This window comes from Lissotriton vulgaris, chromosome 1_2 (genome assembly GCF_964263255.1).
Source record: "Lissotriton vulgaris chromosome 1_2, aLisVul1.2, whole genome shotgun sequence".
Lineage (NCBI taxonomy): Eukaryota > Metazoa > Chordata > Amphibia > Caudata > Salamandridae > Lissotriton > Lissotriton vulgaris.
The window spans coordinates 299,277,173-299,302,071 of NC_141686.1; the positions used below are offsets into that span (position 1 = coordinate 299,277,173).

The 24,899-nt window shown below is 45.3% G+C and overlaps 1 protein-coding gene across 1 annotated transcript in view; it reads left to right on the top strand.

Moving 5' to 3' along the window:
* Positions 1 to 24,899, top strand: part of LOC147736545 (aldehyde dehydrogenase family 3 member B1-like) — a 197,903-nt gene that overhangs the window by 143,511 nt on the left and 29,493 nt on the right. The window contains exons 7-8 of the mRNA XM_086953293.1: positions 4,338 to 4,419; positions 21,390 to 21,776. Of these exons, the coding sequence (XP_086809419.1) occupies positions 4,338 to 4,419; positions 21,390 to 21,776 (469 nt within the window). The remainder of the gene's footprint in view (positions 1 to 4,337; positions 4,420 to 21,389; positions 21,777 to 24,899) is intronic.

Consider the following 24,899-nt stretch of genomic DNA (forward strand, 5'->3'; position numbering starts at 1 on the left):
CGCGGCAGCGCCAGCAGGTCCCGACGAAGGTGTAGGTTGCAGAGGGCCGCGGCAGCGCCAGCAGGCAGGAACGATGGTTCACAAGGATGGGCCGCGGCAGCGCCAGCAGGTCCCGATGAAGGTGTAGGTTGCAGAGGGCCGCGGCAGCGCCAGCAGGCAGGAACGATGATTCACAAGGCAGGGCTGCGGCAGCGCCAGCAGTCCGTCAAGGATGAGTTCTTCAAGGTGTCTCTCGACTCCAGGATACAACTGCCTTCCTGCTCTGGAGCTGCCCCAGTTATAGGTCTGGGCTCCTTTGATGTCCGGACCCTCCCTCTTGGAGGTCGGGAGGTCCGGGATGAGGGAGTCCAGACACCCAGCGGGGGGGTGGAGCCAGCGCCCGGGGAGGCTGGGGGCGATCGGCACCTGGCGGGGGAGAGCCATCGACACTCCTCTCTCCCATTGACCTGCCAAGTGGTCTCTTCACCTCCTGGGTGGATGGTGGTGCCTCGATGTCGGGGCCTGGCCAGGCCCAGGGTTGGGGTCGAGCTGCGGCCACGCGACCTCGTGGTGCAGTGTCCAAGATGGCGGCTGGGCCGGGGCAATGGTGCTGACGGAGGCCCGGGACAGCCGATGCTGGGATGTTCGGGGGCAGGCGTCCCTTCGGGGACGGGTTGCGGGTTGCTTCGGTGGGTTGCCGGGGTGGTTCTTCAGGGGGCACCGTGGGAGCCGGTGTCTGGGCCCTTTCATGCGGGGAGGGAGCGGGCCCTTCACGAGGCCTGTCCAACAAAAGGGCAGGGAACTCAGTTCATACTGATGTCAGTAGAAAGGAGGGAAGTCGAAGAGTCAGTGAGAGAATTGCAGTGACTTTCAATTGTGGCTGCCTAGTCAGAAAGAGATTGGCATAGGGGTCCAGAGCGGTCAAAGCGGAACTGCAACAGGCGGGTGGCATGAGCTGTTAAAACTCTTTAAAAGCCTATTTAGAGGAGTTTGGTGCCAGGAAAATTCAGATGACAAACTAGGCCTTCCCTCATTAATTTCTTATTACTAAATAAAATATGAGTAGAATAATGTACATATTTCCAGCATCATCTGGATGTCCCTTTGATCCTGCTTTGGTAGAGATGTCTTCACTTGAAGCCCAGAATCAATCAGATGTCCTTGTAGATGGATGTGAGGACCTCAGCAGTGTTTAAATAGATATCCTTTAAATACTATGATTCCACTGGGGTTACTAGATCTGATACAGTTTGACTGCTTTTTCAGGCTTGCAGTGTCATGGTGGGGTACAGATGTTTGCTGCCTCCAGCTGCTGTTAGATGATTCTGAACAAGTTAATGTGGTTGCCTCTTTGCTCTCCTCCCTTGACACAGACGTGGAATAGTCTACAGCGCCCCCTTTACTTGCTCAATCTTGCTTCCTCTGGATCAGTCCCATGCCTCTTTGGATGTGCCCCAACTTTTACCCTTACTTCTTCCTAAAAACTTGAGAACTGAATGTGAGAAGCAAGTGTGGATGTAAAGATGGACCATGTGTGGAAGAGGCTGTGGTTGTGTTGACGTGGAGTGGAGATAGTTGCCTAAGGTTATGGGTGACGCGTCTCGCCTTGACAAACTCCATATCACATGGTGAACTTCAGGTGGGAGGTGTCCGTCATTATCTGGTTATTCACTGAAATGACCCAGAAAGAACAAACTCCATATGGTTACAGAGGAGCGCCTTTAACCATCTACCATGTTAAAACCTGCTCCGGCTTAGTGGACAACAAAGAATGAAGGATGAAAGACTGGCATCAGCTGGAACAGCTGGAAGTTATTCTAGGCCCTTTGGATTTCCTTGTTGTAGCTGCTCTGCTATAGAAGGGGACCAACTGTATTCAAGTAAGACTTTGTCCAGTTCCAAAATGGGCAGCGCAGACCGCACTGCTGGGCCATGTGTCCTTTGAACACGAACCCAGGGAACCCCTAGGGTGGTCTCACCCTGTAGGGCTGCATAGGTGAGGGGCAACCTGAGTCCCAATGGCAGACCACCTAACCAGGTAGTCCCAGGACCTAGGACATGTGCATCTTCATGCTCTGCAGCTCTGAGGGAAACATTGTTGTTTAACAAATGCACTCTGGCTTTCATGGCTGTGATGGAAGTTAGTCTCTGGGCAGGGGTGGTGGGCTTAAGAAGTGGGGTGTGAGGGGAACCAACATTCTTGTGGCATCCAATGCAGTGCAGGGTGTTCATCCTCCAGGTGCTAGAGGGCTAAGGCTGTTCTGAAGTTGGTTCTGAGGTGCAGGTAGTTCCACATTCTTCAGCAGGAGAGCTGGAATCATGCTATCTTGTTTTTTTCACTGTGTTCTTTGAATGAGAGGTTGATGTCCTGGGTGAACTCATCTGATTTAGTTGGGGTTGTCTGCTGGAGGGGAAGCTTTCCAAGTTCATGTCGAAAGGCTGCCTTGAATTCAGCCTTGGTTGGACTTCGCTGAGTGCGATCGGTTCCAAATGTTTGTCACAACATCTCATGGGTGGAGGCCTTCTGGTCGAGCTTTGTGCTATCAGTGAACTTACTGATTTTGATGTTGCTGTCCATGCATAGGGTGCCAATGGGATCCAAGCAGAGGATGAAGAACATGGGAGACGTATGCCCCTTGGGGTGCACCTCAAAAGATGGGCAGTTTCTGGGATATTGTAGTTCACATATGGATGAATTAGTGATGGAGAGGGCAGATTAGAACAATTACATGCCAGTGTCAGTGATGCTCATGTGTATTTGCACTTGTGAATTGCGGCTATGGGGTTCACTGAGTCAAAGTCTGCAGAGAGGTTAAGAAGGATCAAGACGTAGGGGGCATAAGGCATTGCGACGACTCAAAGGCAACCAGTCTTTGTGCTACAGTGAGACCTGAAGCTAGATTGTTAGCTCTGTAGATGTTTGTTCTTGCTGATCTTTTAATTGATTGAAGACTGTCTTCTCAATGATATTTCTGGTGGGTTATAAGAGGTTGCTTGCAAAAAGTCTGACCACAGGCAATAGCTTGGGTTAACATCCCAATACATTGTTCTTTTGCTCACTGTGCCACCTCAGTTTGCCCCAGCCATATGCAAATCAGTCTTGACCATGCTCCTCCTGGGAACAGTCCAGCCTGAACTGCCAGGCCAGGTCCTACCTGAATCGGAACACAACCAACCCAGGACCAGTTTCACCCTAGTTGTGGGCTCATCAGCCGGGTACAGCGACGCTGAGATCACAGGTCCCACATCTGGGCATACCAGTGCCACTTAGGGTAGTTGGTGAGATCATCTAGTCCAGGGTGGGCTTTTTCGGAATGAGTGATTAGGCCTCTTCTGAGGTCACCTGAAAAGCTTTCTGGTCTGAGGAAGGTATTCATGATGTTGAGGTGAGGTGAGAGGGCATCTCTATGGAAAAATCTCACGATGAAAGAGGATCAAATGTAGTCTATGGTGAGAGTGACATTAAAATAAAATCGATGATGTCCTGAAAGATGAGGTGGAAAGCTGCCCACTTGGAGGGCTTTTGAGTTGGGTAGGAGCAGTGCTTAATTTGTAAAAGAATAAGTGCCATTTCCCAAAGGTTTGGTCAGAAGGCCACACCCCACACTATTGAATGTCAGGGTGCTGAATACCCAGCCTGCCTTGACTCCACCTCATGCCTCTTTCATTCACCACCAGCCCCTATCACACTTCTGCATGTTCTTTTTCATCCCTGAGGTCTCCCTTTGTTGCCGGTTTTCTGTCTGTCTTTTCTGCCTTTCCCCTTTTGTGTTTTTATCTTTCTTGCTCTGAGTCAAAGTCTGATGATTTAAAATAGGTGTCTCTCCTAAATAAATGTGAGTGATGCTGGGCCCCACCTGCAAATCACCTCCTCAAATCAAACTTTGGGTAGGAGGCAGAGTGGAAGTTAGGTGTTTTTCTTGATGCAAGTCCTGGTAGTGTTTATTATCTCAGTGACTTGAAGTGGGTGATGGCACTGTGATTGGTCATTGAACATGGGCTTGGAGGGTCTGGCAAGCACAGTGTTTGGCTGCCTTTAAGAGAGTTTTAATTCTGGTAGAGGCATCATGGATGGTGGTTTTGTAAATAGTGACATTGGCTGAGATCATGAGGAGACTACAGGCCATGTGAAGTCATTTGGGTTGTGTGAAGTTGTCAGGAACTTTGGTCCAGGAGTGCCAGGGGAGCATATGACAGGGTCACTGCTTTTGCATGAGAGGATGAGGGACCTCTTACAGATCTTTACAATGGCCTACCTGAAGAGTCACTTTTTAGTTTGGGCCGCGGTCCCCAGACAGGGCTGTAGTTAGTGTATAGAACAGTGAGTACTCATACTATCTCTCATAACTTCTTTGTAGGATTGTTATGCTGTGGTGCTCGGGGGACCTAAGGAAACTACTGAGCTGCTGGAGAACAAGTTTGATTACATTTTCTTCACAGGTGAGTTCGGATCTCCCTTTTAGCATCTCTCGCTCCTCTAAAATGTATGGTGTCCTCCATATTGGCTAAGTGGGATTTTTATAGTAAACAGCACATTAATGACATCATCAGTGAACTTCTACTAAGGGCTGGTATCATTGTTTTATTTTTTTTTATTTTTTATTTTTGAAACCTTTATTGTGCATCAAAGAAATACAGTTACGGGCCCACAACCACACGGGCCGGCCTCGAAGCAATTAATAGCACAAAAAGTAAGGATAGGGCAGTCCAGCAGTCCCAAACAACAAAATGCGAAAAGTGTCCAGGACGTGGCATATGGAAAGAGGGACCGCCGGGTATAGGAGGAATTAGGTTAATTTTATATTTTGTAGATAAGAAGGATCAGACGCGGACAATTTATCAAAGTAGATGGCAGGCAGCGAACCAGCAAATCAGCGACAGTACGAGAGAGAATAATTGAAAAAGCAGCAAAAAATAATACGCTTCAGGATAATACCACGAACAAACAGTACATGCTGGCGATCGCCCGCCCCACGGACACAGTACTCCCAAATCCACAATAATAAAAGAATGAGCAGCAGAAAGAATACTCCGCGCTACCCATAAACACCCGTCTGACCCAAAGAAAAAAGGGAAAAGGAAGAGAAACCAAGAAAAGGAAAAAATTAAGGCCCATAGAAACTGAAACTAAACAAAATCCCCACCCCCAACCCCCCACCCTGCACGCATGCGGAGGCTACGGCCTACCCCCTCCCCCTAGCAGTGTGCCTGTCGCCCAGAAATAGAACCCGAAATTTAGAACAGAAAAGGGAAAGAAGAAAAGAAAAGAAGTAACGTAATTCACAGAAGACCGGAGGAGGGCCACAGAGATAAAAACCAAAACTACCAGCACATATCGCTCCGGCCGCCCGATCCCAGACCCCACCACCAACACAATACCTATATTCAGTGACCCCGGCAGTCCATCAATATCCCAGCAGTACAAGCAAAAACAGTCCGAACACAGGAGGAGACAACCTCAACCCTGCCCCCTGCGATGCGAAGCAGCGACATAGTCCAGCCTCATGGTAGACATCTTGGAAGAGGCGAGCGAGCAAAGTGACCACATCCGAGCGGGGGGGTGTCCATCAAAGTCCATCCGAAACACAGCCATATAGATGACAATGGTACAGGAAGATGCAACGTCCTTCAGTGAACCACCAAGATCAGCAAGCCCAGTCAATAAGAGCCACTCCAGGACAGAAAAGCAAGCCATGTCAGTAACCCCGCGAGGAGTCGCTAAACGTGGCGCCCGGACATTTCCTTCCAGCCACATCGCAGCTCCAGCAACTGCAAGCCTCTCCGAGGATGTAACAGCCGGCCCGCCGTCCTCAGACCATTCCGCCACTTTTCCAATCAACACTGAAGTGTCCTCCGGCTCACGCACCTTCAATGTCTCCGAACACACCCGGGTAGACACTCCATCGCAATCAAGGACAGGATATGGCACAGTGTCCTGCAATCAAGGGACAACCCGTCCCACCGGGAGCATATAGGTGGAAATAGCGTCCAGCCGGGCCCCTAAGTCCCGGACAATATCTTGTAGGGCAGATCTCAAAGTGCCCAAGGCACACAGGACTTCTACCTCTGTCAGTGGTACAGTAGAGGGAAGAGGAGCAACGGGTCTCTGCATGCGAGGCTCGCAGAGGTGTCGTAGTCCTTGAGGCTGGTCTCCACCATCACCGCCACAAAGCTGATCTCCCAATCCGGGTTCCGCATAAAACGACATGACTGGGGGCACTGGGGCAGCACAACCCATGTCGACCCCATGCACAGCGCCAGAGCAATGTGGGTAATCGAGCCTCGTCACCGGCAGCAGCCCGGAGTAAACACAGCAGCCGGGGAACAATCGTAAAGATGGCAGCACCCGGGACCCTGGAAAGGAAGGCGATCAATCAGTGCCTGCAGTAAGTCGGAGACACAATGTTGCACTCCAGACTCGAAATTCCCCCAAGCGCGGAATTGAGAAGAGCAAAGCAAATCCACGCGGCTGTGAACACATCGGAGCAGCTGGTCCCGCCGGTCTCCCCTGCCCGCTTCAGTGTCCGACGGGAGTGAAAACATGGCCGGCCATCGTCAGGACAAAGACCCGATCTGCTGTAGCCAGCGCCTGAATGGGGACGAGGGCGCTCCGGCACTTCTACTGCTGGGGCTGCGCGAAGAAACACACCGCTGGAAGCAGAATCGCCTCCCGGTCCCGATGATGCTGGTAACAAACAGGATAGATAGCAAAAGAAGGTGCGGGCCGGGAGGAAGACGGAAGGATCGGCAGAGCCGAGGGATCAGGCGGCCATCACGGCTGCAGGCTAGGCTCCTCCCCCGCTGGTATCATTGTTGTCATTTTCTACCTTTCGGTTTTAATATTTTTTATTAGTTTATGTATTCACGTTTCATACAAGGTGATGGCACGGATTTATATAAGAGTATGCATTGCAAAGTAGCAGTATTATTTCTGTACCATCAATTAATTTATCGAAGACCACCAATTTTTTGTATTCTTTTTTAAACAATAATATAAAAACAGACCTCAAGTAATACACCCTATCCCAGCCCCTCCAGAAGCCTATAGTTCTAAATAATGTCACATCAAACCAAACTAGAATGTCCTGTAAAATTAAACTAAAAGTGGCAAGTAGTTTCTTCAACCAAACGAAAATAGGCGCCATCAATTCTTAGCGCAGTGACTCATATAAAGTATCGGAAAAGCAAGCGATAAACATAAATTATAAGCGACCTGCCGCGACCATCCATGTTGAGAAATCTTGCCAAGAGGTGGTCTAGCTTAACGTTGGCGAGTCTCGCACAAGAAAAACTCTGCCACGTAGCATTTGGCAGAGTTTTTGCTGAACTCCATGGGGCAGATTTACAAGCCCTGTGCGACACTTTTACACCCCTGTTGCGTCACTTTTATGATGTAGTGGCGGCGTAAACCATGCATCAAGTTGCACCTTATTTACAACGTGACGCATCTAGGGAGATGCGCCACGTTGTAAAGCCCTGCGCCACATGAAACCTGCATCAGGTTTCATGTGGGCGTTTCGGCGCAGGGTGGGCGTTCCGTCTCCGGAACGCCACGTAAAAGTGATGCAGTGAAATCTACATGATTTCACACAGTCACTTTCATGGCCATGTTGCATCAAAACCCTGTGCCTGCTTGAAGCAGGCGTAAGGAGTGATGCACCATGTTGGGGATAGGTCAGGTTGGAACAGTGCTGGAGTTGCGTCGCACCCGCGACACAACTCCAGCACTGTGCCAACCTTACGCCAGCAGATACGACACGCATCTGTTTATCCATGCGCCATGATGCGCCGTATTGTAAATGCAGCGCATCTGTGGTGGCGCAAGGGTAAACTTGTGTCACGCATCTTTCCTGGCGCATCTCTGTTGATTTGCAGGGACGCGCCAGGAAACGTAAATCTGCCCCCACGTTCCAAGCTGAGCGCAGAGTGGGCAATACTCTGTGAACTCTGCGGGTGAGGCGGAGGCTACCTCCTACCCCTAATCCCAGATCTGTACTGTAACATCTTTCCTCAGCCCAGGTCCCTCCTCTCTGTGTATTAGATGCTTTCAGACAGAAATCAAAGAAGTACGACTTTGCTCCATGTCTCATGGGTTGGAGGAAGAGAACTATTCCAATGAATCGTGATATCACGCTTCCCCAGCAGTAAAGCCTGATCTGCACGTTTAATGGAGGCTTTTTCCAGTTTAGGGCAGGGAAATGAGACGGGCAAAACCACCTGGGATGACGATATCGGTAAATTCCTAATGTAGGTGGGACTCTTCTGAGTCCCACAGGTGTTACCGAATCGGTATTTTACCATGAAATACAACTTCATGGTAAAATACCGATTCCGGTGTGCATGCACATGTGTGCATGCACACCTATGCCATGTGGCAGGCAGAACTGCCCCCAGGGCATATATGCCTGCCACATGGCACCCAAGCCTGTATTGGGGGTGCTAGGGGGTGTCAAAGTGACACCCCCTGCACCCTTGCAGAAATCGGTAATTACCGAATTGGTAAATACCGATTCGGTAATGCCCTTTGATTCCTATGGGCTTCAAGGCCCATAGGAATCAATGGGGGATACCGATTCGGTATTTACAGAATCGGTAAATACCGAATCTTACAGATTCGGTATTTACCGATACTGAAATACCCACATCACCCCCCCTCCAATTTACCACTTCTTAAATACCGAATCGGTATGATTCGGTATTTAAGAAGTGGTAAATTGGAGTTTACCTACATCGGGCCCTTAGTCTTTTAACCCAACTTTACCTTTGTGAATTAGGCCCTTAGAATTCAGGTCAAAACTTAAGGACTGATTCACAAAGGTAAAGTTTGACCAAAAGTCTAACTTAGACCAAAAGTCTAACTTAACTTTGTGAATACCAAAAAATAGTGCAGTTAGACTTCTGGTCTAACTTCACCTTAGTGAGTCAGGCCCTTAGGATCTGCTCCAGAGTTAATTTTAATAATACGATTAGGTGTGAGGTAGTCTTGGTTCAAGATATTGAATTGAACATACTTAAAACTGACAATTTGAGGGGGTATTCCAATAATGGATACCATGAAATTTCTTGAACCAGATGACCGCATGATGACGGGTGTGAATATCCGCTGAGACACTCTCCTTGACTCCTGAGCTACTAAACTGATAACATACAGTTGTTTGAACGCATACAATTTTCAAACTTATTGGGTTCTACTAACTGGAAACAATTTAATGAACTTAGCCCATTTACCTTTAAACCATGAAGAAGTCCGATTGAGGACGAAACGCGTTGGTGGTTTCGAATTTTAAAGAACATAAATAATGAATAATTCTGAACATCACAAGGTCTGATCGACTTTTTCATTTTGGTAAATCAATCGTTCATTTTAGACCATTCATAATATGGATAAGCTTAAATGAATCTTTTAAAGAGTACTGGGCTATTGTGTTCAATATTTGACACCATTTGGTATGCTAGGTGTGATTCATAAATACCTCGAAGAGGGGCTCTGGACTGGTCCCAATGCCAGAAAAACGCTCTATAAAACCACTGAACTAGTTTGCTGCCATTGCCCATGGTGTGAAGCATCTTATATACTTTGTGTGAGTTGGGGTCAAGTATACAGGTTTGTAACTGATTGCCCAGTACTTTTTTAATACATTCGTAAGTGAGTAACTGACATGGCGGAAGGCTTAAGTTACCATAAGCGCCCAGAAGTCTGGTAACTCGCCATTAGTGCAATCTTAAAGAAGAAATCAGGTCCAAAATGTCATTGAAAAACAGACACCCGCAGTGAAGCCACGCTACAGCCGAAACAGGGGATACGACTATCTGAAATACCCCAGATTACAACCAAGACAAGGCAGCACACCGCGCCCTCTTAAACGATTTTTGAAAACAAATTGTCCCCAAATATTGAATGGTTTACCGAGGCCATTTCTAGAATCGGCTCAGCAGTGCAACCTGACGCTTGCCAGATATAGCGGTCGGCTAATTATACAAAAGTGTCCACAGATCGACGGACCTGAACTAAATCCCATAATCGTTACTGGATAGGAATGACAATAATAATCCGCAGATGGTAAAAACCTCTTGATTACCTGAGAATCACAGCCACTACAACCTATAGGAAACGCCACGTTAAGGAAACCTACAGGAGACTTATGAGGATCCAACTGTATGACAGACAACGAAAATAAACAGCCTTGATAAAGGTGGCACCGAATTACACGCAAAACCACCGAAACGCGTCGACGCAAGTTTAAGTACAATTCATGTTGTTCCTCCCTGATGCATATAAGATTGTGAGGTTATAACACCAGGGCTGTTTGAAACTTTTTCTGTGAATGTACGCCTTGTAAACTTTCAAGTTTTATGTTTTACAATTTAGTTTTGTCTGTCCCATACTTTTGTGCAGGTCACAAAAATATAAATTTGTTTTTAATTGTGTGTTCATACTATTTTACAAATGTACTGTATGCTATTTTAATTTTTCAATAAATTGTTATGTACTCTTAATGTTGTTTACATTTTTAACTTGAGGAATATATTTCATTTTGTTATAGCTAATTTTCTAGCATTTCCTGTACACAACCCAAGGGAATCAATCTGTTTCATACATTGATAAAGAAGACCAGCACAAAAAAATCACACAATGCTACATTATAATTGAGCATGTTCTGCTGAAATGCTGAAGATGACTGGCAGATTGAGCATGATTAGACCTAAGGGTGGCAAGAACTGCCATGTCTTCTTCCTGTGCTGGATTTGATCCCACATGCCCATTTGTGTTTTGGGGAATTTCAAACAAAGAGTGACTTTTGAGACACTTCCTGGTGTGGGTGTCAGATGCAGAGAAACACTGGTGGGAAGTGAAGGTAAAAATATGGCACAACAGACTTGCCAAAAAAATAAACCAAATGAAGAAAGGTACACACAGAAGGAACTGTTGCAGGAAGAGAGGGGAGGTGCAAGGGGTTACCCATCCTTCCTGTTAAAACAATCATTGACAAAGCCAATATTGCTTGCTTGAATTGTGAAACCTGACTAAAACATTTAAAAAGCCTATTGCAGTGGAAAAAATAAAACAAAACTATTTCTTTCCGTAAAAAGTGCACCTATAAGATAAAGAAAATGAATATGTGATAATTCAGTGTACTTTTAAGATGTAAAATAATCCCTCATTCACTGGAATGCAAGAACTCCTTAGAAGGTGGATTGATACATCAAACAGCCAATAGTTGGTGAGAGTGAAATACTCCTCAGGGTGGCGCCAAGGCCCACTCTTTATGACTTAAAGCATTGGTGACAGGAGGTCTTACAGACAGCTGCACTCTCAGACTGGACCTAAAAAGGAAGGAAAGATATTGACTTACATTTTATAGTCATCATACCATTTTCTGTCAGGATACATTTGACATAAACCAGTAGATCTGCCATCTTTAACACCATCACTCCCAGCATGTGCAGAATATGACCCATGTAAGATGTCCTTTTCATTTTAAGACATTATTCATGTCTATCAGTTAAATTATCAGTGTGAACTAACGTCTCCTACCCCGTTACAGTATTTCAATCAATCAATCAATCAATCAATCAATCAATCAATCAATCAATCAATCAATCAATCAATCAATCTATTTGTAGAGCGTGCTATTTACCCATGAGGGTCTCAAGGTGCTGAGGGGGGGTGGTGGAATCTTCGCTACTGTTCGAAGAGCCAGGTCTTGAGGAGTCTTCTGAAGGCGAGCAGGTCCTGGGTCTGCCGTAGGTGGGTAGGAAGGTTGTTCCAGGCCTTGGCGGCGAGGTAGGAGAAGGATCTGCCGCCTGAGGTTGTTCGTTAGATGCGGGGGACGGCGGCGAGGGCGAGGCTGGCGGAGCGGAGCTGGCGGCGAGGGGTGTGAAAGCTGAGTCTGCTGTTCAGGTAGGCTATTTATCATGCACTGTCCCAACCAAGGCTCATCTCTCCTACACCTTTTGTCCCTGCAGTAAATTCTTCAGAAGACTGCACGTCTAACCTGCTCAGACGTCCTGGTTTTCACTAGTGTGACTGAAACACCTTCAAGTATGCTCAGGCATCTTGGAAAAGTGTTGAATTTTATCTGTAAAAATGTTTGAGTGCTAACATGGTCTCACTGCATCAGGGGGTAGTCTACCCTGCAGACACTACATGCCTCCTCTTATGACTAGGTGAGTTGATGCCAGGTCTGGTGGCTTAGTGGACTAATGCATCCACTGCAGAGGCCTGTCTTTGAAGTCATGGTCGCAGGTTCCAATCCCGGCGTGTCCACTCAGCCTCTCATCCTTTCTGAGGTTGACAAAATGAGTATCATTGAGTTGGATAACAATAAACATCTGTTATACAGCGCCAAGATGCCCCCCTTGGGGGTGAACGTGAGCTTGACAAATACACATGTTTTTAAAGGATAGCTTAAAACCCTACAGCTAGTTTGAAATGTCACTTCCATCCTCGGTGTCTCTGGGTTACAGGGACGAGAAGCGGCAGGGTGTTTCTGGTCTTCCAGCAGAAGCCTTTTCATGTCTTACTCATTGGCCATTTCATACGGTGTCACCTCTCTTCCATGGCTAGGTATTCTATTTCGTTCGCTGTTTAGTCAAGCGGATTCTTTCCCACTGGTGACATTTTAATCACTCTAGGTTCTTCTTGCCTTATTGCAAGACCCTCTTGTTGAGGACATTCTGTGGCCCAGGGGAGGCCACACTGTCTTAGAGGCTGCTTGAGAACGAGCTTCATGCTATCATCCATGTCACCACCTACGGGTCGGTGTCCAGCAATGGGATGGTTGTGCCTTTCCTGACCGTTATTTACTCTGGGTCAAAAACTATTGGATGTTATCTGAACAAGTCTCAGCAATGAAACACCAATTTCTGTTGATTTTCCCCTTCGTACAATAAGCAGGAGGATGGGTAGGGTACAAATGTCCCCGAACTAGCATATACATCAGAACAAGACCAATGAATTCTTAGAAGCCACTGATGCTCAAGGCTTGGGCTACAGAGTGAGCACAAAGCTTCTCTTGAGAAGAGATTGGATGTCAGATAAAACTTAATATTATTTATTGAAAAATGTCCCTCTTCATTTATATTCTGCAGTTGACCTCTAAGTCACTAAAACACAGAATCTTTAAACAGAACTCATCGAGTCCACTTCAGTATATCACACACCACTCTACAACACACCGCTGTAGGGTATTACACTGCGCACCACTTCACTCATCCCCACTCCAATGAATGCCGCTCTAATGTACTCTACTGCACTCTACACTATTCCACTGTACAACACTTCACTCTACACTACTCCACATTACGCTATTCCACTATATGGCACTCCATTCGACGTCACTCAACTTTATGCCACTACACTCAACTTGATTCCACTCTACACCATTCTATTGTACGCCACTACTCTGTATGCCACTTTACTCTACAGCACTCCACTCTACGCCCCCTACAGTTTTAGCTATTGTGCTCTACACCACTTCCTTGTATGCCACTCCACCATATGACATTCCGCTTCACACCACTCCACTCTACGCTCTCACACTCTACTGTTACTGTAGTAGGCTTTCTTGGCATATGGTACACACTTATTCAAGTGTAGCACCGTGTACCAATCCAGACAACCCTTATGATGTTTTTAGAGTTTTAGACAACCTTAGAAAGCTCTCTAAGTGGTAGCTGTGGAGAGCAGCCTTCAGGCTTAGTCTAGGAGGAGTGTAAATCAGCTTGTTTCACCAGTGCCCAATCTCATAGTCTAGATTAAGTGATACACACAGTGTAGTTATAAAAATAGTTATTTATTACAGACACTCACTAACTCAATGCAATATCTCCTACCCGGAGATATAATTACAATACAAACAATACTTTAGTAATACGACATGTAAATAGCACAGAAATACAGTGGGTTCCAGGGGGAGACCAAACCATATACAGAAATAGTGGAAAGCGACTAACGACCCAGGTAGGGAGTGGTCCAGTAGACTTAGAAGTGCTGGGGAAAAAAGAACCCACCCAAGGTAAAGAGCCAAGAACCCTACGGAGGCCATGTGCTAAGTGGGTACATGACCACGTGCTCAAGGTAAGTGAATGGGGAAGTCGCGGTCCCAAATCTTATGAAAAAGGACCCTTCCCAGAGGACTTGGAAGACACCCCGTCGAAGATGGATGGTTTGGGAGTCATCCCACACATGGACACTGAGGAGACCAGGTTACCTACCCCAGAGAAGCCGGGTGAATAGGTACAAAGTGAAGTTGGGAACTGCCGTAGACCCCAATGGAGGACTTCGAGCAAGATGCTGCTGGTGAAGAAGCTGGAAGAGTCCTGTGGAATTCAAGCCTGGATTCAAGAAGAGTAGAACCTGCAAGCAGAAGGTTCAGAGTGACCAGGGGGGATGGAACTTGTGTGCCCACCAATGTCAGCTGTTGATGGGGAGTTAATGGTGCTATTTCCTCTGCAGCTAAGTGGACCAGGTGATGCTGAGGACGACCAGGAACAGTGTACGAACTGTCCCACGTTAGATGTCGATATCCAGAGTCTCGGTGTCCGATGAGGGCACCAACAGGCAACACGTGGAAGAAGGCGAAAAGGTACAGTGTTGCGACCAGCAAGGTCCAAGAGACTCACCACGTTCAAGTAAGTCAGGGTAGATCCCCAGCAAGCAGGGGAGCCTACTGGAATCAAAGAAGACCCTTGGCAGGGCCCGGAGATCTCTGGAGAAGAGAGTCGCCCAGCCTTAGCATTGGACAGCCGAAAGAATGCACATGGACTCGGTCCCGGCAATGTTGACTCGCCCTGCAGACATTACAGGCCTACAGGAGGTTGTAGAACCATCACCTGTGTTACCAACCCCGTTGGAGACCAGGATCAGCAATCGGTCAGATTGTGTTGTCTGCGAATGCTGGGAGTGACTCTTTCACTCCAAGGGAGATTCCTTCAGGTGCCTCTGGATGTCCACAGGACCTGTTTAGAGCAGCAGGCATGCAGAACAAAGAGATCGGGAACACACAGAGTTTTCCCGGTTGCAGTCTCTGTTCCAAAGGTGAAATCCGATGAGGTCAGTCTGACACGGTCTGCACAAGTCAATCAGAATGTCCAGACAGATGAAGAGGACATTGACTTTAATCTGAATGTAATCCCACGACGAATCTAGGGACCCACACTCAGGTAAGCCCTTAAGTACCCTAGGGAAAGGGTTGGGATGATTCAGGGGTCCCCCCCAGAGGAGGGGCTGGATAGTGGGGAGGATACTTCCATGTCCTTCATCCAGTTTCATGCCAGAGTGGGAGCCAATGGCTCCCTGAACTGGTTTGAGCTGGAGTATGCAAGGAGGGCACCAAATGTGCCCCTCAAGCAGTCTAAGTGCTCTGACAAGCACCCCACCTTGTCCCAATATACTAAACCCTGTCTGGGAGGTGGTCGCACCTCACTGTGACAGGATACCTATTGTTCTGCCTTCTCTTGCTCGAACTTGGGTCAGCAGTAGGTGGGCAGAATCATGTCTCAGGTTGGCAGCAGCCCTAGCTTGCTGTCTGATTCTGGAAGGCTGGTACCGGCAGAGCTTTACAGTGCAAGTAATCAAACCTCCCACACTATTTATGGTGTGAGGGTATGATTCCAACATGTTTGATGCCAAACATGATAGGGTTCGTTACATCCAGTTTAGAGATGGTCATTGTGTATTGACGCATGGCCCCTCTACATATCGTAGTGGCTGATGCACTGACAACCTAGAAGAATGGACTCCAAAAGTTGCAGGGGTGTCCTGCTCATGAAGGGGCACCCTCACAGGTAGAACCAAGCACCCTGCCTTTGGGACTGAAAGGCCTACTAGAGGAGTGATTTTGAGGTTTTAAGTGCAGTGATGTTAGATATAAGGAAACTTATATCTTTCGTGAGAGGTGCAAGCACCAACTCACACAGGCCCAAAAGACCAGCCTGTAGTCAGAGTTTGGAGGGTCATTTATGGGTGGCATAATACATGCTGCAGCCCGTGGGGGACCCCTGGTGTACCTACGCCCTAGGTTCCTTAGTACCATATACTAGGGACTTACTAGGGTACACCAGCAGCCAATTAGGAATGTACGAAGGTTCTCACCTTAGCCAATTTAAGGAGGAAGCATAGTGACTGGGGACCTGATTAGCAGGATCCCAGTCAGACTAGTCGGAATGACACCAGAAAAAGGTTGAGGTAAACATGAAAGCAGGTCCTACTTTCCTACGGTTACACTCTACACCTCTCCATTCTACAATACTCCAGTCTATGCCACTTCACTGTATGCCCCTCCACGCCACTCCACACTATGCTATTCTAATGTACGCAACTCCACTACACTTTACGCTATTCCACCCTTTGCCACTCCACTCAGCGCCACTTCATTCTGCGGCCATTCCACTGTATGCCATTCCACTGTACACCACTCCCCTCTACGTCACTACAATCTATGACACTTCACTGTATGTTATTACACTACACACCACTCCACTCTGCTCATCGGCACTCCAGTGTACCCCACTCCACTCTACACTGTGCTATTCCACTGTACTCCATTCCACTCAAAGCTACTCCCCTGTACACCACCCCACTATACGCTATTCTGCTCTTCTCTATGCCACTTCACTCTGCTGCACTCTACTGTATTCCACTCCACTATAACCTACACAACTGTACCCTATTCCATTCTAACCCACTCCGCAGTTTGCCATTCCGCTGTATGACACTGCAGTATATGTATGGTACTTTACTCTACGCCACTACAGTCCACTCTATACCAAACTACTGTATCCACTCCACTCTATGCAATCCACCCCACATTATTCCACTTTACGCTCTTCCACTCTAGCCCACTCTAGTGTATGCTACTCCACTGTACGCCCCTGTACTGTACAGTACTTTGCTCTACATCATTCCACTCTGCCAGTCCATTGTATGCCAATCCACTGTACGCTATTCCACTATATGCTACTCCACTCTACACTAGTCTATTCTAGGCTATTACAGTATGCTACTCCACTCTGCCCAACTCCACTGTATGCTATTGCACGCTAACGCACTCTAAGCCACTTCACTGTACTCTACGTTACTTTACGTTATTTTGGTCTATTACGTCATGATACTCTACGATACCACACTCTACGACACTGCACTGTATCCACTCCAGTCTATGCCACTCAAATGTACTCCGCTCTATGATCCTCTACTCCACCACACTCTACACCCCTCCACTCTACCAAATTCTACTGCAATCTACGCTACTGCACTGTACAACGCTGTACTGCAGTCTATGTCACTGTACAACACTGTGTGCCGGTTTTAACGAGTGATTGAATAAAAGAAGCATTTTTTTTAAATGACTCCTTATGTGTTTGACTTTGCCACAAGTTCACCTTCTGCCTTCCCTTGAAAACACTACTCCACTCTATGCCTCTCCACCACACTCTACTACACTCTACGACACTCTACGCAGCTCCCTATGTGGCACTTCACCACAATTTACTCTACATTACTTGATAGCACACTACTGCACTCTACCCCACTGCACTCTACCCCACTGTACTCTACACCACTCTACTCAATGGCACTGTATGGCATCCGACTCTCTAACACTCTATTCAATTCCACTGTACCACACTCTACTGTACTCTAACTCACTCCACTCTGCAACACTATACTCCACTTAATGCCGCTCCACTCTACAACAGTTTCCCACACTCTACAACATGCCATAATACTCCACTCTGCGACATGCCACTCCATTTTATGACACTTTATACGAATGTACGCTGCACCACTCCACTTAATGGCACTGTACTGTATGGCACGCCACTCCACTTCACTCTATGATACTTTACTCCACTGGACGCTACACCACTTGACTCAACTCTACTGAATGACATTTTACCCCACTCTACGACATTATAGGCCACTCCACTTTACACCTCTCCACTCTACAACACTCCACTCTATACATGTCCATTCGACAAAACTCTACTAAACGCTATGCTACTATACAACTCTGTACTCCAGTCTATGCCCATACAATGTGCTGTACAACACTGTACACCACTCTACGAAATTTTCCAACAATCTACAACACAGCACTCTGATATTCTGTACGAGACACCACTCAAATTTATCACACTTTACTTGACTCGACTATACTCCACTGCACTCTACTGTACGGCATGCAAATCCACTCTATTATACTTCACTTTAAACTGCCTTACGCCACTTCACTTGTTTCCACTCCAGTCTATTCCACTGCATGACACATTCCCTCTCTATTCCACTGTATGAAAATTCACTCTCTGCTGTATAACACCCTGCTTTACTCTATGAAACTCCACTTTACAAGACTCTACCACACCGTATGCTACTGTGTGGCAATTTACTCTACTCCATCCACTCTACGCCACTATACTACACTATAGGAAAAGCCACTCCACTCCTCTTTATGAAATGCCGCTGCACTATATCACACAGCACACTCCTGTACGATAAGTCTCTTCCCCTGTACAACAGTGTACCACAGTCCACTATACGACATACCACTCAACGACAGTCCACTAATCAACACTAAAGTGTACGAGACTCTTCACCACTCTACTGTATGACAGTCCACTCAACAACTTTCTAATTTACTCATCAGCAGTTATAACTTAAAATGATAATATACTCACTACCTTTGAATTACTTTAGCTCACAAACCTCCATACACAGTCGTGTCACCTCACTCGCCACACTACATTAACTATAACTAGTCCTATCTGCATGCACTGGGTATACCCTTGCATATAATAGAATGTATAGCATGTGACTTTGCTTACAGCATTATAAGTATTTCTCATTAATGTTAAAAGGGAAGACAACAGTTCTTATATAGAGTTTGTGGTTCTAAGCCACTACATCAAATCTTCTAAATACACTCCTACATGTCACTCCTAATACATCAATGTGAACTACAAATTTCAAAATGTCACCAAGTGAAAGGCAATGCTCAAATCGGACGACATTTCAGATCTGAATATTCAAGGGGCTTTCAAATAACCATACAACCCAGAAACCCCGGGTATTCCTGTGATCAATGGCAGATTTCTCCAATTCCTTAAATATCTTAAAAAAGCTGTACATAACAAACCCTTAACAGATATGATTGAAAGAGCATAATTAGACTTAATGCATCCTACATGCACTTCCATCTCTTCATCCTTATTTAACCCTGCTGGTGTCTTAGTGTGTAATTTCAGGATATATCTGCCTTTCAAACAGCTTAATTCTGCCACCCTATTGCCTCCTCTTAAATTGTCTGGGATTCTATCTATGGCAAATAATGTAAATTTGGACACGTCACTCTCATTCTGGTCAAAGAAGTGACATGCCACAGGATATGTGAAATCTGCTTTCCTAATGACTCTCTGATGTTCTAAAATACACTTATGTAGTGGAAAGATGGTACTTCCCAAATACATGAGGAGGCATGGGCATTGGAGAACAGACACATGGATTGGTGTTACAATTGATGAAATGGAAGATCTTCCTTCTTGTCCCATCCCAAGTAAAATATTCAGAGATATTGGAGATAAATCTACAAGCCTTAAAAAACCTTATACTTTTATTCAACCAAGTATCCTTCCTGGCAGCTTTTGTTTAAACGTTTTGGGCCCGATTCACAGAATGAACTTAAGACTCAATCCTAAACTTACTACTATTTTGGTATTCACAGAATGCACTTACTACTTTTGGCATTCACAGAATGCACTTACTACTTTTGGTATTCACAGAAGTTAGGATTTTGTCAAGACAGACTTAAGACAGACTTAAGACAGACTTAAGACAAAATTCTAACTTCTGCGAACACCAAAAGTAGTAAATTCATTCTGTGAATACCAAAATAGTAGTAAGTTTAGGATTGAGTCTTAAATTCATTCTGTGAATCGGGCCCTATAAGTCTAAACATCTTCTAATGTTCTACCTTTCGTATAGGTGATTGAGGGTCTCTCTGGTAGATCTCTGCCAGTGATCAGGTCTTTTTTCACTATGTGCCAATGTTTACATATCAAGTTTCTTACTTTGTAGGAAGAGGAGTTGTAGGTCTTGAGGTATTTTTTTCATTTTGAATTAGAATACAATACTTGATCTCTTTTTAGGGGTTTGGCTTTTTTTGCAGCTACATTCTAAATTTTAGGTGCATAACCTCTAGCTTTGAATCTTTTTCTCATAAGAGTAGTATGACTTTCCAAGTCTTCTGGATTACAACAAGTCTTTTTCAGTCTAAATGTTTTGCCATAAGGGATACTCTCTATCAGGTTCCTAGGGTGTTGGCTAGTAAAGTGCAAAGTGCTATTACCTGCAGTGATCTTGCGGTGTTTCAAAGTATATATCTTGCCTTTTTGTATCTTAAGATGTATATTCAAAAATGTGATTTTCTGAGAAGTCATTGTAGCTGTAAACTTCAAATCGTATGGATTCTGACTCAATTTCATCATGTATTTGCATGCCTTTTCTTTGGACCCGGACCATAAAATAAATAAATCATCAATGTACCAGGTCCAAATTAAAATATTGTCAAGAAACTCCTGATTATCTTCTGCCCATGCCTCCCGCTTCTCCTACCAGACATCACCAAATTGGTGAAACGGGGGGCAAAGCAAATGCCCTTGGCAGTCTCCATCTTCTGGCGATAGACGGTGCCATCATTCTCTTGGACAATTTTGAATCATTTCAATGAGCATCTTATTATTATTATGGTCTTGTTTTTAAAAACGGCTCACAAGCTTTTACTTCAAAATAGTGATAGATAAAAGTATATAAACTCCCTACATTAATGGTGATCTTTAAATAATTGTCTGTCCATACAATATTCAGAATTTTAGTCAGGAAATCTCCACTATCCTTACAATAAACTGGGAGGCTTACTACAAAAGGCATGTGGAATGAATCAATATTGATAGCTGTATTCTTCAAAAAGCTGTCATTGGAAGAGACTAAAGGCGTCCCTGGTGGAGTTGTTAGGTTCTTGTGCACCTTAGGTAGTATGTAAAAAGCAGGTACTTTTGAAGAATCAGATCTTGAAAAAACAATTTCATCTTGATCTAAAATGCCTAAGACTCTCTTGATATCTATGCACTGAAGTCTTATAAATCTCGATGGTAATGACCTCATAACATTAATCTTGTGACTATTACATATAGGTTGATGCCTAATATTCTACTTATTCATATTGTTATAAGTGGAGAGTGGCAAAGCCTTAACTTATGACAAGTGTGAGATGACATTCTATGCATCATCACAGACATCATTCCTAGCGCAGTAACTTATAATACAGGTGTGATGTACATTGTTGTTCCAGTTTGCATGCTGTAGTGTCTCCTAACATGAATGCTTAACTAACTCTCTTTGTTTCTCACTTCAGGAAGCCCCAATGTTGGGAAAATCATAATGACAGCTGCAGCAAAACAGCTAACACCAGTCACGCTGGAACTGGGTGGGAAGAACCCCTGCATCATTGATAATGGGTGCGACCCCAAGATCGCAGCCAACCGAGTGATCTTCCATCACTTTTTCAATGCTGGGCAGACCTGCACTTCCCCAGACTATGTCCTCTGCACAAAGGAGATGCGCGAGAAACTGGTGCCAGCCATGAAGGAGACTGTGGAGAGGTTTTATGGAAAGGACCCGAAAAAGTCCCCTGACTTTGCACGCATTATCAATGACAGACACTTCAAGAGGGTAAAGGCATTGATGGGATCTGGCAAAGTAGTCATTGGTGGAGACAGTGATGAGAAAGAGAGATATATAGGTGCGTGGTTTTTAATCATTATATTATCATTATATTTCTCTCTGCTCTTTCTACTTTTGCCCCTTGGGCCTTACCTCTTCATTTTGACTATCTCGCACACCAACCCTGAGCCTTTTGTTTTTCTTATGCTATCACTCTTCTGTTTCCTTGCTATCTCACCCTGTCTCTTCTTTTCTCTCACCTCCTCGCTCTCAATTCTCAGTCTCACTCATCCCTTAAAATAGTTCTTTCAGTTTCTCACCCTTTCACTCCCCTTCTCCTCTCTCACTCTCACATTGTTTTGTTGTTCTCATCCAGAGGAATCCCATCAATTACCAGTAGCACTGAAGTGTACCACCCATAGGCGGGATCCCAAAGCTTTTCGCATAATGTAGTTTTATACACCCAGGAGAAGAAGGGTAGCCGAAACGAGTCTGCCACTATCAGCGTAACTTTCCTGCACCCATGTGTGCATGTCTATGTTTGCACATGGATCAATAATAAATATGGAACCCTTTATTTGCATGGAAGATTTGGTCCTGATTCCCCCTTTTTAGTGTTTGCCGCTGTGACCCTGAATGAAGAAAAATGCAGTGCACATTGGAATGTATATATTACCTACTGCCGGTTGCCAGTAGGTAGTTATAGTTAGGACTAGTTTCCATAGACAGAGCTTTTTTTGTTTTGCTAATAACTTTGACCCTGTTTGATGAATCTTCACAAATTTTTCAAAATGAATTTGCCACTCACTTCAGCTACTGTCTGGAAAGTTTTGGAGTGATTTGCCAAGTGGGGTAGAGAATAAGGGGGGGGTGTCCCAAACCATGTGTTCCCCATGCAATTTCCCATAGACATTTAAGACACAACTGTAGCCCGAACCGTTGAATGGAATTACAACAAATTTGACAGAAAATAAGATCTTGGTCCAGATAGAGTGCTGTTTATAATTTGATGTAAATCTGTTCAGTGGTTGTAGAGTTATTAAATAAAAAAGATTTATGTATATCTAGAGACATTGTCTCACCTTGGATCCACTGCCAAGAATCCGTGGATCCACGAGCCAACAGCCATGTCGTGATTGGCTAGCCACAACCTGAGAAAAAGTTATGGCTGCCATTTTGTGAATCAGGACATTGTTCCTGTGGGGGGGGGGAATAAATTGTTCATTGGATATATTGAGGGTCAGGATAGAGGTATCCTGACCACATGGGACTGATGGAGGGGTCTCTGAGGGACCCTCATGGGCAAGAAATTATCCAAAAACATATTTTTTTTGTGCAAGGATCCACAGATCCTCCATGGCACTCATCGCTGCCCCTGTATGAATCTGCTGCAGATCCACAGATCCAGACTCCAATTAAAAAACACATATGCCCACTGAGATCCACAAAATCACAAATACACCCGATCATCGACCCACACAGCCACTCGCACACCCACTCACACACCCACTTACACAACCACTCACACACCTCTCGCAACCACTCCTAGACCAACAAAACTACTCATATATGCAAACACCCACTCACTCACCCACTCACACACCCACACAGACACTCCCACACCTAATCACAGACCATTCACACAGCAACTCACAGACTCACATAGCCACTCACACACCCACATAGCCGCACACACCCACTCACACACCCACAAAGCCACTCACATAACCACTTTTGGATCCGTACACCAACTCACACACCCACTCACACATCCATATTCACTGACACATCTATTCACAGACCCACAGAACCACTCACACATCTACTCACAGACCCACACAGCCACTCACACACCCATTCGCAGCCCCACCCACACACCTACACAACCACTCACACACCCACTCACTCATCTATGCAGCCACCCAGAAAACCACTGACACACCCACCCAAACACACTCTCAGAGAACCACCCAGGCACTCATACACACCGAATTACACACCCATGTACACACCCATGCAACCAATCACAGCCCAATAACGCACCTGTACAGCCACTCACACACCCACTCAGAGACCCACAAAACCACTCACACATCTAATTACAGACCCACACAGCCAGTCCCCCATGCACTGACACACCCACTTACAAACACTCAAACACCCACTCACACCCTAACAACCACTCACACACACAGACAGTTACACATGCATGGACACACCCAACACAAACTCACTTACACACCCACGCAGCCACTCATTCACACACCCAGGTTACAGGGACATTATAGCTAGGAAAAAGCATTAAAATATAAAAATTCAATGGGAAAAACAAAGGTTAAAGTGAAGTTATAGTTAGGAAACAGCATTATAATGCCAAAGAAATTCACTGAAAAAAGAAATCATTACCGGAACACATTACAGTTAGGAAATAGAATTTTAAAAAACCTTAAGAATTCACTGAAAAAAAACTTAGGTTACAGGGACATTATAGTTAGGCCAAGGTTTTACATACATAAAACTATAGAATTTCAGCAGTTATAGTTACCGGAGCTAACTGTAACTTACACACCTACAATGCACTGCTTGTGACCTCACATATTACATCACTCGTGACATGGTCAGTGACATCACTAATGACATCACTGATGGCATCCAAAATGGCATCACTTGGAATGGTATCAGGGCGCTTAGTCTGTAGTTGTTGAGCATTGAATGGTCTACAGAGGGTTTCTTCATCAATGGGAGGACAGTTTGAAAGTATCTGGAACAGTCATGGAAGAGGTGGAAGCATTAAAAATGGGTGTGTGCATGGCGGGTGCAGAGCCAACTAATATGTCGTATGCGCACACCCGTTTTTAATTATGTTATGCCTAGCTCAAAGTGAACCCACTAATCTAATACTTAGTATGTTTATGTATGTTTTGGCTTGCCGGTCAGGAATGAGACTGCTTACCTCATGTATCAATTGTATCTGTAACTACTGTGCAATGTCACTTGTTGCCTTGCCGCACTGTGTAGAAAATAGTCAAACAGTCTTTAGCAAATTTTACATCATTATATTTGAAATAGGAACACATTTTTAGTCAATTACACCGCTGTTTATGGTTTTTGGTGGCTTTTTGCACCTGTCAAATGCTCTGTTATGAACAATCTTGAATGAGTCATACATTCATATTTGTGAACTCCAACACAAACATTTTTT